Source organism: Mizuhopecten yessoensis, unplaced genomic scaffold (genome assembly GCF_002113885.1).
Source record: "Mizuhopecten yessoensis strain PY_sf001 unplaced genomic scaffold, ASM211388v2 scaffold2249, whole genome shotgun sequence".
In the NCBI taxonomy this organism is placed as follows: domain Eukaryota; kingdom Metazoa; phylum Mollusca; class Bivalvia; order Pectinida; family Pectinidae; genus Mizuhopecten; species Mizuhopecten yessoensis.
The window spans coordinates 681,465-695,487 of record NW_018404452.1 but is presented as its reverse complement, the minus strand read 5'-3'; the positions used below and the strand labels follow the sequence as shown (position 1 = coordinate 695,487).

General features: G+C 41.1%; 1 protein-coding gene across 1 annotated transcript in view; it reads right to left on the bottom strand.

Moving 5' to 3' along the window:
* The window catches only part of LOC110445368 (calmodulin-like), a 10,838-nt gene extending 5,441 nt beyond the window's left edge, over nucleotides 1–5,397 (bottom strand). Inside the window, exon 1 of the mRNA XM_021489942.1 lies at nucleotides 5,092–5,397. Within this exon, the coding sequence (XP_021345617.1) occupies nucleotides 5,092–5,271 (180 nt within the window). The 5' untranslated portion in view covers nucleotides 5,272–5,397. The remainder of the gene's footprint in view (nucleotides 1–5,091) is intronic.
* Nucleotides 5,398–14,023: the final 8,626 nt, after the last annotated feature.

The following is a 14,023-nucleotide window of genomic DNA, read 5'->3' as shown; positions in this document are numbered from 1 at the left end:
TCTGAGTGTGCCGCGGTCAGGGTCACGTTCAGGTGACCTTTATATTAATAAATACTCATTAAATTTTGACCAATCAGAGACCCTCTTTCAAAAGGGCGCTCGGAATTTTAACAAATATGGAGGACATTGATGAGAATGATGCGAAAGTTCTGAAGTTATTTGAGATTGATTGTCTGAAACCCGAACAGAAAAAGATATTCGAAGCTTTATTAGAGAAGAAAGGCTGTATGGCGGTGTTGCCTACGCAATTATTACCCAATGGGTACGTTTTCCTTGGCGTCGTAGAAACGTCAGTTCCCGCCACCATATTTGTTTTGGAAAACTGATCTGTTCAATCCCTGGCAAACTTTTGCCAGCGCGCCTCTTATTGGTTCATCTTAAGGTCATCTGAACGTGACCCTGACCGCGGCACATTCAGATGTTCAGGCGGAGCCATGTAACAGATGATTTTAATCAGATTGCTATAGTGCCGCTTGCTGTAGTCGATAGGGCGTCGGCTCACAGAGTGGTAGAGAGCTCGAGGGAAGGGATATTTGATAGCTGAGTCTATAACCTATGGACCAGAAAGGTAAGGTTCGATAAAAAAATCCAAAATGTTCTTTAAGATAACCTATTTGCAGAGTTCCCTCCCTTGTATAGAGACTGTCAATATAGTGTATGTTTCCGTATGGCAACAACACCATGTAATCTGACCGGAATTTCACACACACTTTTAGGATTTGTGTTCGATTAGAAAGTTTCCATCTCCTATTCCATACAACTAGATAGGGTTTAATCCCCCCTCCGTAAAACAGTTAAAATTGATTCCTTAACTTCTTACCGTCTTAGATATAAACACTCGGACAGTTAATGGTATTTTACTTGTAAATATACACATTCGACATAACATGGCGACCAGCCTTATATTACCATATATATATATAAAAAAAAGGTTGGGGAACTGAACCAGAAAATCAGTAACATTAATTTAACACTATCGGGAGAGGCATCAGATTATCTGACGATTGATATAAATGTATACCGTAGGCCACCTTCGTCGGCTTAGTGAACTATAACGTAAGCGTGAGAAAAGAAATCTTGTTCCACGTGAAGTAAAGATCCCCCACCCCTACCCAAACGATGATTTTTCTCTCCCTTAACATTTAAAAATTGTTCGTCGAAAACTGCACATTTCCAAAACGAAAAAAAAAGAATCGCCGTAAAACACAAGTATACAATACGGTTTGTGAAAAATTAGAAATGTTCTTAATGGTCAGTAACTAACATATTGCACATTCATTTTAATGGGTAAGGCAAAAATATAACATTCATTTTAATGGTTAAGGCAAAAGTATAACATTCATTTTAATGGGTAAGGCGAGAGTATAACATTCATTTTAATGGGTAAGGCAAGAGTATAACATTCATTTTAATGGGTAAGGCAAAAGTATAGCAAGTGTGACAAGGTCGAATACGTGGTCCTTATTACTCGTACAGGTAGGCTACATTTTGTAGTAGGCGTACACTACAATATTTAGTTCTAGTCTCACACCGATTCGTCTACCTATTGACTCAGCGTTACGTCACGCCATACCTGTATTTGTTGTACGAAACTGAATAAACTTTATATTTGCATATCTCAACCAGGTAAATCGTCAGAATATGCAAGTTTTCGTTTTCCATTGCAGTCATACCTGCGCAATTCGGTTATGAATAATTTTCGATTACAACAAATCCCTGTTTTGCATTTGATTTAAAACAACTGAAATCTGATGCAATTTGTTCGAGGTATCGTTAAGCTAACATAGCTAGGAATGAATAGGCGCAAACCGGTAGCAGATGGGTTCGATAACATAAAGTATTGTTATCTTACACTTTCTTTGTTATATAAATTACCTATGTCCGGTTAGGCACTACATCTGACAAGGGAAACATTTTATTTATTATGCCTCAAACATAAATATTTAGGTACCTTTAATCCGGTGGTCTGCGTTTCATATGAAAACATTTGGGTGGTCACAGACAGGGACCTGAGAATTTGCCAAAGCATATAGCTATGGCCACTTTCGTTTATGGCGAAACTGTTGGACCAGAGTAACAAGGTAGGAGCTGGTCACCTTATGCTGCTATCAAGGCCTGCATAAACATTTACAGGTCCGCCAGGATTTATACCCGAAAATGTAACCTTTAAAAACAGACACCCGCATAAACGAGCAGGCCCTATGAACGGTCAAACCGGTTGGACCACAGTTGTTCGTTTATTAAATAAGGTCGGACATAGTAATCTGATGCTGCTTTCTGGCGAGCTTTGCCAAAGCGTTGCAATGCCTGTATAGAAATTGGCAGGTCCGCCAGGGTTTATACCCGAAAATGTTACCTTTAAAAACAGACAAACCGGTTGTTCCGCGTAAACAGGCCTAAATTGATGTTTTCAGAGTAATATCGGACGTAAAAATTATACTACGCGTTAGGATAAATTCTTGGTTATTTACCAAAAAGGACACTTTCAATGATGGTATATACATAACATTGGGTGGCCTTTTTACTGGGAGATGATCTAAACCCAAAAAACATCTAATATCACTCTGAACACACCTCTTTAGAGCAAAACATAGCTATATTGAGTTCTCATGCCCCTGTGTTATTACCGTATCGCTCTATAACGATGACAGTTTTGTGTGGGGACGTACGAGGCTTTAAATGTTGATGGTTAAAGGTGGACATTTAACGACTCCGGATCTAACACAAACCTCACACGGACGTGTATATCCTATAGGTTAGACCACAGACTAAATATAATTCGTGGTTAGACAGACAGAGAGGTCAACTGGTAGAGATACCAATCGAATTGTGTAAGTTTTCCGACTACCAGCCTCTGGCGAGTGTAGCATTATAAATTTATCGTAAAACTTGGAACATTCGCGATTTCCATAACACAAACACCAATACAGATGTTGAGGTTGCCCCAAGTTATTTTGACTTTGATGCTGATTGTTGTTAAGAATTAGAATACGTTTATGTTGTTGATATCGAGCAACCCTATAAAATATAGGAACATCGACTTAAAAACGTAGAGCATATATTTTCCCACACATATCCAACCGGACCACGCTCGGCTATTTCCGTACATGCGACGGGGAAGGACGAATTGTTCCGAATTGTACAGGTACCATTCCGCAGATCTGATTAGTGGGGAATTTAGGGAAGACAGGTCCGCATTTAAATGTTTGGGTATTGCTAATTGGTTTGAAAACGTACAGAAACTTAACTTCTTTAAGTACCTGTGTATAATCATTATACACAAGGATGATTAGAAAACTTACATTTTTTTTGTTCCGGTTTGCAACGTTAATTTTAATGTATAATCAATGTTTATTCACTGCAAAACTGAAGTGTAAATTTGCACGACTTCAAAAATGAAATTGCCGCAATCGGTCCATCCACAATTTTAATCGGGAACCGTCGGCACTGTCCGTAAACGAGAAAACACACAATAGGCTAACCTCGGCTGATTCCGACACCCTTAGTACGGAATCTGCCGAGTCCTGACAAGTGGAGAAAAATACTCAATTTTCTCGTTTATGAAAAGTGCCGACGGTTCCCTAATGAAATTGTCGATTGACCGTAAAACAATAAATTACACTAGAACAAACGTTACCCAACACTTGGGAAGAAATATGGTTTTCCATATAAACCGAGTATAATAAAATACACCTGAGGGAAACCCTGTTGATCTGTAGTAATATAAACAACCCATTGATATGTAAGAATGTAAATCCTGAGGGAATTCAGGCCTGGTACATAATATAGTGGTACCGTACCTGTAATAAACTTCGTATATCTCGTCCCGTGGTGGGACAGGTATGATTACATAGTATAACATCACCGTATCTGTCGGGAGTTCGTTGATATTAGCATATATTCTCAATAGGTTTCTATAGCTGAATATTAACGCCTAGTTGCGAATTAATCCAACGCAGGGTAGCGAATATATCACGGTTCGATAAGGGAAGTGTGGGGAGTGCTGAACTTAAACCAAAATGTTACAAATATACCGTATATAAACTCCGCTGTGTGCACGTTTCTCTACAGTGCGCGAAACACTGTGCTTGGCCAAAAGAGCTCGATTTGATTTAGCGATTAGATTTGATCAAAAATCGTTGTGAAAAACACAAATGCACGCATCTGTAAAAGTTACAATGACGAAGCTTTCGTGTTAGTAGTAAACCGATACGTGCCTGGAGTACGTAATCCATATCACTGGAGCATGGGGTGGAAAGCGTCTATTTCTCAAACCAAAATACCTTAGGTGTATTACAGTATCACGAAATTTAAATGATTAACGTTCAAACTTACAGGGACCCCAGCTGGACGCCTGGCCTCCTTCTTTGCTGTCTATAGTATACATCGTTTCGGAATATTTGTATGTAAGATGATTAAAAAATGACTCCCTTTGCCCCGAGCGTTCATCCATTAATTTCTTTGAAAGGTCAGAAAGGATGGAATAGGTAAGAATATTACCTAGGGAATATAAAAAAATGTGTGATGGAAAGATGAAATGAGCATTCTATAAATAAACACACATAAAAAACAAATGCAAACAATGACGTCATCTGAGAAGTTTGCAATGAGGGAAACCAGAACATATTTTTTACACAACACAAACTCGTTCCAGTAAAATTATATTATCTACAAACTTGTCAAAGTAAAATGACACATTAGTTAAACTCGTGTCAACGTATCACGTCGTTATCCATGAATAAGATCGACAAACAAGTCTCAGTAAACTATATGGCATCGTTGCCATAGAGACCATAACGTATTAATTGTGGAGCGATCGACATGCATCATGATAGTCACTTCGTCACTGTTAGATTACGCGGTTGGCACCGATAGTGAATCGTTGCAATATCACAAAAGTGCAGTGAGGGGGGTTGACAATCTTGCACGAAGTACAATCTCGTCCCTAGGTAAGCGATGCGATTAACAGTCACGCCCATATAGGTAAGTGAATTGATCGACAAACTCGTCCCAGTGAAGTGATAGAAGCACTGTCACAAGCGCAGGCGTTAAACATCCTCCACTATACATCGATAATAAACGTCTACTCACCTTGATTTCAACATCTGAAACGTCTTTCTTTCTTAAGAATTCTCTAATATATTTTCGGAACTCTTCGAGTGTGAAGCCAGCAGGACCACCTGATTGAGACTGCGGTTCTCGACAGCGCATAATGTCTTCAAAAACCACCTTCCATTTCGCTTCTGCGTTCAGAACATATTGTGTCAACATGTTGAATTTCTCTCGAATGGCAAAACGCTCTCTAAAACGTATATCTACTGTAACCTGTGGACGCTCCGGCGAATGTGAACAACCCGTCTGACAGGCTGGCGGTGTATTAGGTCGGCTTAATACAGCACAACGCTGGCTTGTTAGGTTCCGGATTTTTAAATTTTCATTTCTATATCTGCATGAGTGAACACAGGCAAAAAATACCTGAATCATCACATTGCACTTCTATTGGATTTATCTATGTTGTATTATAAACGAAATTTAAGTACACAAAATGAAACTAGCTGATTATAATAGAATAGTTGGGGGCTTGCTTGTCGATAGATAAGTGTAATTGTCATTAAACGCCGTAACAGTCATTACAGAACAAAAACACACCCGCTGTTCCAGTCTGGTGGCTGTCAGTGTTTTGCTTACAAGGTAAACAACTGTAGAACGCGGGGCAAGGACATTCATGTATATATGTCTACTAAACCGCCGCTCACTTTCTAAAAATGATGTGTGAATATCACCACTAACCTTCCTACTGAAGGTAGTGTGAATACCACCGCTCACCACCCTACTGAAGGTAGTGTGAATGCCACCGCTCACCTTCCTACTGAAGGTTGTGTGAATACCACCTCTCACCTCCCATTGATGTTTGTGTGAATATCACCGCTCACCTTCCTACTGAAGGTTGTGTGAATATCAACACAAACCTTCCTACTGAAGGTTGTGTGACTACCGCCGCTCCCCTTCCTACTGAAGGTTGTGTGAATACCCCCGCTCACCTTCCTACTGAAGGCTGTGTGAATACTATCGCTAACCTTCCGACTGAAGGCTGTGTGAATACAACCGTCCACCTTCCTACTGAAGGTAGTGTGAATATCACCTCTCACCTTCCTACTGAAGGCTGTGTTAATACTATCGCTAGCCTTCCGACTGAGGGCTGTGTGAATATCACCGCTAGCCTTCCTACTGATGGTAGTGTGAATACCACCTCTCACCTCCCTACTGAGGGTAGTGTGAATACCCCCGCTCATTTTCCTACTGAAGGTTGTGTGAATACCACCGCTCACCTTCCTACTGAAGGCTGTGTGAATACTATCGCTAACCTTCCGACTGAAGATTGTGTGAGTATCACCAGTCACCTTCCTACTGAAGGTTGTGTAAATACAACCGGAATACTATCGCTAACCTTCCGACTGAAGGCTGTGTGAATACAACCGTCCACCTTCCTACTGAAGGTAGTGTGAATATCACCGCTCACCTTTCTACTGAAGGTAGTGTGAATATCACCGCTCACCTTCCTAGTGATGGTAGCGTGAATATCACCGCTAACCTTCCTACTGAAGGTAGCGTGAATATCACCGCTAACCTTCCTACTGAAGGTAGTGTGAATATCACCTCTCACCTTCCTACTGAAGGCTGTGTGAATATCACCGCTAACCTTCCTACTGATGGTAGCGTGAATACCACCGCTCACCGTCCTACTGGAGGCTGTGTTAATACTATTGCTAGCCTTCCGACTGAAGGCTGTGTGAATACCACCGCTCATTTTTCTACTGAAGGTTGTGTGAATACCCCCTCTCACCTTCCTACTGAAAGTTGGGTGAATATCACCGCTCACCATCCTACTGATGTCTGTGTGAATACCACCGCTCATCTTCCTATTGAAGGTTGTGTGAATACCATCGCTTACCTTCCTACTGAAGGTTGAGTGAATATCACCGCTCACCATCCTACTGATGTCTGTGTGAATACCACCGCTCACCTTCTTACTGAAGGTTGTGTAAATACAACCGTCCACCTTTCTACTGAAGGTTGTATGAATACCATCGCTTAGCTTCCTACTGAAGGTTGTGTGAATATCACCATTAACCTTCCTACTGAAGGTTGTGTGGAATACCACCGCTCACCTTCCTACTGAAGGTTGTGTGAATACCATCGCTTACCTTCCTACTGAAGGTTGTGTGAATATAACCAATAACCTTCCTACTGAAGGTTGTGTGAATACCATCGCTTACCTTCCTACTGAAGGTTGTGTGAATATAACCAATAACCTTCCTACTGATGGTTGTGTGAATACCACCTCTCACCCCCCTACTGAAGTTTGTGTGAATATATAAACACTTACCTTCCTACTGAAGGTTGTGTGAATTCCACCACTCACATTCCTACTGAAAGTTGTGTGAATACCACCTCTCACCTTCCTAATGAAGGTTGTGTGAATACCAGTAGCGTGAATATCACCGCTAACCTTCCTACTGATGGTAGTGTGAATACCACCTCTCACCCCCCTACTGAAGTTTGTGTGAATATATAAACACTTACCTTCCTACTGAAGGTTGTGTGAATTCCACCACTCACATTCCTACTGAAAGTTGTGTGAATACCACCTCTCACCTTCCTACTGAAGGTTGTGTGAATACCATCGCTTACCTTCCTACTGAAGGTTGTGTGAATATAACCAATAACCTTCCTACTGAAGGTTGTGTGGAATACCACCGCTCACCTTCCTACTGAAGGTTGTATGAATATCACTGCTCACCTTCCTACTGATGGTAGTGTGAATACCACCTCTCCCCTCCCTACTGAAGGTAGTGTGAATACCACCGCTCACCTTCCTACTGAAGGCTGTGTGAATACCACCGCTCACCTTCCTACTGAAGGCTGTGTGAATACCACCGCTCACCTTCCTACTGGAGTCTGTGTTAATACTATCGCTAGCCTTCCGACTGAAGGCTGTGTGAATATCACCGCTCACCTTCCTACTGATGGTAGCGTGAATACCACCGCTCACCTTCCTACTGAAGGTTGTGTGAATACCATCGCTTACCTTCCTACTGAAGGTTGTGTGAATATAACCAATAACCTTCCTACTGAAGGTTGTGTGAATACCACAGCTCACCTTCCTACTGAAGGTAGTGTGAATACCACCTCTCACCTTCCTACTGAAAGTTGTGTAAATACCCCCTCTCACCTTCCTACTGATGGTAGCGTGAATACCACCGCTCCCCTTTCTACTGAAGATTGTGTGAATATCACCAGTATCCTTCCTACTGAAGGCTGTGTTAATACTATCGCTAGCCTTCCGACTGAAGGCTGTGTGAATATCACCTCTCACCTTCCTTCTGAAGGTTGTATGAATATCACCGCTCCCCTTCCTACTGAAAGTTGTGTAAATACCCCCTCTCACCTTCCTTCTGAAGGTTGTGTGAATACCATCGCTTACCTTCCTACTGATGGTTGTGTGAATACCACCTCTCTCCTTCCTACTGAAGGTAGTGTGAATCCCACCTCTCACCTTCCTACTGATGGTAGTGTGAAAACCACCTCTCACTATGCTACAGAAGGTTGTGTGAATACCACCTCGCACCTTCCTAGTGATGGTAGCGTGAATACCACCGCTCACCTTTCTACTGAAGATTGTGTGATTTCCACCACTCACCTTCCTACTGAAAGTTGTGTGAATACCACCTCGCACATTCCTAGTGATGGTAGCGTGAATACCACCGCTCACCTTCCTATTGAAGGTTGTGTGAATTCTACCACTCACCTTCCTACTGAAAGTTGTGTGAATACCACCTCTCACCTTCCTTCTGAAGGTTTTGTGAATATCATCGCTCACCATGTTTATGAAGGTTGTGTGAATATTACCACTAACCTTCCTACTGAAGGCTGTGTTAATACTATCGCTAACCTTCCGATTGAAGGTTGTGTGAATATCACCACTAACCTTCCTACTGAAGGTTGTGTGAATTCCACCACTCACCTTCCTACTGAAAGTTGTGTGAATATCACCGCCAACCTTCCTACTGATGGTTGTGTGAATACCACCTCTCACCCCCCTACTGAAGTTTGTGTGAAAATATAAACACTTACCTTCCTACTGAAGGTTGTGTGAATATCACCACTAACACTAACCTTCCTACTGAAGGTTGTGTGAATACCACCACTCATCTTCCTACTGAAAGTTGTGTGAATACCATCGCTCACCTTCCTACTGAAGGTTGTGTGAATATCACCGCTCACCCTGTTTATGAAGGTTGTGTGAATATCACCACTAACTTTCCTACTGAAGGCTGTGTTAATACTATCGCTAACCTTCCGATTGAAGATTGTGTGAATATCACCGCTAACCTTCCTACTGATGGTAGTGTGAATACCATCTCTCACTATGCAACTGAAGGTTGTGTGAATACCACCACTAACCTTCCTACTGATGGTAGCGGAATACCACCTCGCACCTCCCTACTGAAGGTTGTGTGAATACCACCACTAACCTTCCTACTGATGGTAGCGTGAATACCACCGCTCACCTTCCTACTGAAGGTTGTATGAATATCACTGCTCACCTTCCTACTGATGGTAGTGTGAAAACCACCTCTCACTATGCTACTGAAGGTTGTGTGAATACCACCACTATCCTTCCTACTGATGGTAGCATGAATACCACCGCTCACCTTCCTACTGAAGGTTGTATGAATATCACCGCTCACCTTCCTACTGATGGTAGCGTGAATACCACCGCTCACCTTCCTAGTGATGGTAGCGTGAATATCACCGCTAACCTTCCTAGTGATGGTAGCGTGAATACCACCGCTCACCTTGCTAGTGATGGTAGCGTGAATATCACCGCTTACCTTCCTACTGAAGGTTGTATGATTATCACCGCTCACCTTCCTACTGATGGTAGTTTGAATACCACCTCTCACCTCCCTACTGAAGGTTGTGTGAATATCACCGCTCACCTTCCTACTGATGGTAGCGTGAATACCACAACTCACCTTCCAACTGAAGGTTGTATGAATATCACCGCTCACCATGCTACTGAAAAATTCCAAACCTCAGTATAAGGTTCCCTCTCCTCGCCAATATATTATAACATCACCAAATAAGAACCATCCTCGTTATCCAGGCGTTACGCCGATTTTCACTCACTGCACCCCTGGGATATGTCATAGGAAAATTGAAGGCACGAAGGTCGAGATTTGATTGGTCTCAGGTAAAAAATACTGACCAATCGCTATGCCGATATCTGTCCTCTGAAGATAACAAAGGAGCGATGCCCGCCTTCAAAGCCTGTCAATTTTTACCGTTACGTGACCGCGAGATTATTTTGATGTACATCAAAGGATCGAACTAGTCTTCTTGTCTCATCAACAAGGTGGCATCCTCGATATTCAGGGGTTACGCTCACTTTCGCTCTCTACAATCCTGGAATATGTCATAGCAAAATTGAAGGCTCGGTGTGCGCCACCTTAACATCACTCTCCTGTATTTATTTAAAGACATATCTTGATAAAATAGTTTGAACGATAATGCGTTACTGGATTTAAGATGTGTATCCATTCAGATTTATGGTTCCTTCATATTGGCATATGGCGCTTGGAAATAAGAGGCTTTTAGAAACAGAGAGAAAAACTGCAGGGGGGTTTCCCCACATAAGCCGCCTCTTACATGTACTATACATGCTATGGATCCCCGACGTGCGGGGTTTTAACGGACGAACGTCGCAGGGTATACCAAAATACAACTTTGCGATTTGCATGAAAAATAGTTAAGTCATCTGATTGTCTGACATTTTCAATTTTTGCCGGAGGAGCAGTTCATGTCCACTTATCACAAAGTTTGATTGTGTATGAAATAAGTGTGCACATATCTGTAAAATTATTTACATAAACCACTGGGTAGAATGCGTCGGTCTAAAAGGAACTTAATCATAAACCATGCCATTATCAGTACCTTAATGCTGTCAGAGAAGAAAAATTCCTCTTCTTCATTATTATTTTCATTTCATTTCAAATCAATTTTATTGTATTCAAAAAGATACAATTGGATTAGGCACAGGCATTGCCNGTGATAGTCCTACCACTAGACTACCGTGCCTCCAGCATTGTATTGCACTTGAAGTAACATCATAGTGCACGGGAGTTAACGGGAGTCTTTGTCTTGTGCACTACTCTGTTCCTTACGCGTGTATTACAAAGAGCACTAGATATCAAATTAAGTTTAACTTGTTTAGCTCATTTATTTCGGTAAGGTTGAATGTAGCATTTCGTTTTCATTTCACCTACACTCGCAAAACCTGTGATACCGGAGTGTTGCTTTGCCCAGATTGTATCTTGTTTCCGCCTTTATATCAATTCCATAACCGTAGCTTAGTATGTTCTTAGTCATCCTCGATATCCAGGAGTCACGCTGACTTTCGCTCTCTCCACCCCTGTAATATGTCATAGAAAAATTGAAGGCACGAAGGTAGAGATTTGATTGGTCTCAGGTAAAAAATACTGACCAATCGCTAGGCTGATACCTGTCGTTTGAAGATTACAAAAGATCGACACTCGACTTCAAAGCCTGTCAATTTTTACTGTTACGTGACCGCGAGATTCCTTTGATGTACATCAAAGGATCGAACTAGTATTCTTGTCTCAAACAAGGTGGCATCCTCGATATTCAGGGTTACGCTCACTTTAGCTCTATACAATCCTGGAATATGTCATAGCAAAATTGAAGGCTCGGTGTGCGCCACCTTAACATCACTCTCCTGTATCTATTTAAAGACATATCTTGATAGAATAGTTTGAACGATAATGCGTAACGGGATTTATGTTGTGTATCCAATCAGATTTATGGTTCCTTCATATTGACATATGGCGCTTGGAAATAAGAGGCTTTTAGAAACAGACAGAAAAACTGTAGGGGGGTTTCCCCACATAAGCCGCCTCTTACATGTACTATACATGCTATGGATCCCCGACGTGCGGGGTTTTAACGGACGAACGTCGCAGGGTATACCAAAATACAACTTTGCGATTTGCATGAAAAATAGTTAAGTCATCTGATTGTCTGACATTTTCAATTTTTGCCGGAGGAGCAGTTCATGTCCACTTNTCATTATTATAAATTACTACCCAGAGTTATCGCCCCTTATACACATTTATCAGGAACGATAACTCTGGATAGAGGTTACATCATTATGTTAAGGATCCTCGCATCACTGCCAAAAACTAACTTCGCATCGGAAACTGGGATTATTTTAACTTTGATAAATAATTTCAGAAGACCGTACCTTGCGGCACTTTTGGGGAGAAAACATACAACAGAAGTAAACAAAAGACTAATCAACAATAGCGTTCCGATTGTAAAATTTCAGCGGGACCAGACCGGGGTTCGATTGAGCTATATTCCGTCTTTTCGTATTGCAGAGTTATCTGCTCTTGTGAGCAGGTATTGATTGTTACGTCATTAGTTTATGTGAGAAAATTACGCAGTTTTCTCAAAAATGTATGACGCTACTCTCACAAACAAAGGACGTAACAATCAATACCTGCTCACAAGAGCAGATAACTCTGCAATACGAAAAGACGGAATAGTGAACGGGGTCGTCCAGGCGAAACTGTGCTACTGTTATATCCAAAACGAAATTAAAGGGAAGTTACTGTATATATGAAAAATATACAGTGCAATGGGCCAGAGATCCCTAAAATGGGGTGTCGGAAACAATCCATTCTTCATGTAACAACAAAGTGTTTTATCTTGAGGAAAAGAGGACTTTATTGCCGAAACATTCAAATCGGCAACCAGAAAAGATCGCCCCATCAAATACACTAGAGAAAAATTCCAATACCTCCCGTTCCTGTCTTCTACTATTGCTACATCAAATAAATAAAGATTTAAAATCCTTCCGTTAGTTACTGTCATTGTCGCTGTATTAAATACACTACATATATAGTTTAATATCGTCCGTTACTGCCGTCATTTTAATAAACCTATCGGAGGGTATATCTCAGCCTCATCCAATTTTGCGAGCATAAAAATTGCATGTTGGGAAAATAACAATATCAAGATCTCCTCCTCGTAAACAGCTATCCGATCGCGAGGACAGACGCCAATCTTTTCACAGAATTCAAATGAACTATCAAAAAATAAAAGCCTTAGCCCCGACTGAAAGTAGCATGTTTATGTCTACATATTTATAAGTGTGTATAGATGCAGACTGTGATACTGGGTATATACGATCATTGTCACAAATTGAATTGTTATTATGATAATTTCTTTCAGATAACGACAGTGAAATTTAGCACTCTTTTAGTGGTAAGGCAAACCAATTTGTGTTGCGTGTATCTCTTCCTCCCATAGATGTTCCTGTCGACTCTCGATCATTTTATCATCTGCTTGTATCCAAGATTAAGTCACTCATTTAAATGCACTTTCTTCCTGTTTTGGGAGCCAGGCAACCCCATTAATATTCTAGATATAATACTAGCCGCTTCCTAACAACTCGGCTAGGGAGCATTTCTCTTCGACTCATTCGGTAGAGACTAGAAATCCAGAGGTCCTCGGTTTGACTCCTGATGGAGGCATTTAAAACAATGACCCCTGTTACATTAATAACCATTGTAATATGTAGAAATGCATTGCAAAATTTGATATAAAGCATAATACCGATCCATGAAAAAAATTGAAATAACATTGTTTGCCTTATTTTTACCGACATCCCAATTTTTGTCACGCATATTACCCGAAACACATATATTTTTCGATTTGGACTTGTAATACGAACTATGTTACAACAGAGGATGTAGTGTTGACGCGTCAGGAACACGTTACAAATTCATAAATCACGTATGCATGACACCAGAAATATTTTCTTGTATAACGTACAGAGAAGTGTAAACTAAAATTTCAATTCCGAGAGTCGCTTTGCCGAGCTGTAATTAAGTTACCTGTAAATTTGTTTTATTCAATCTCTGTGTATGATGCCGTA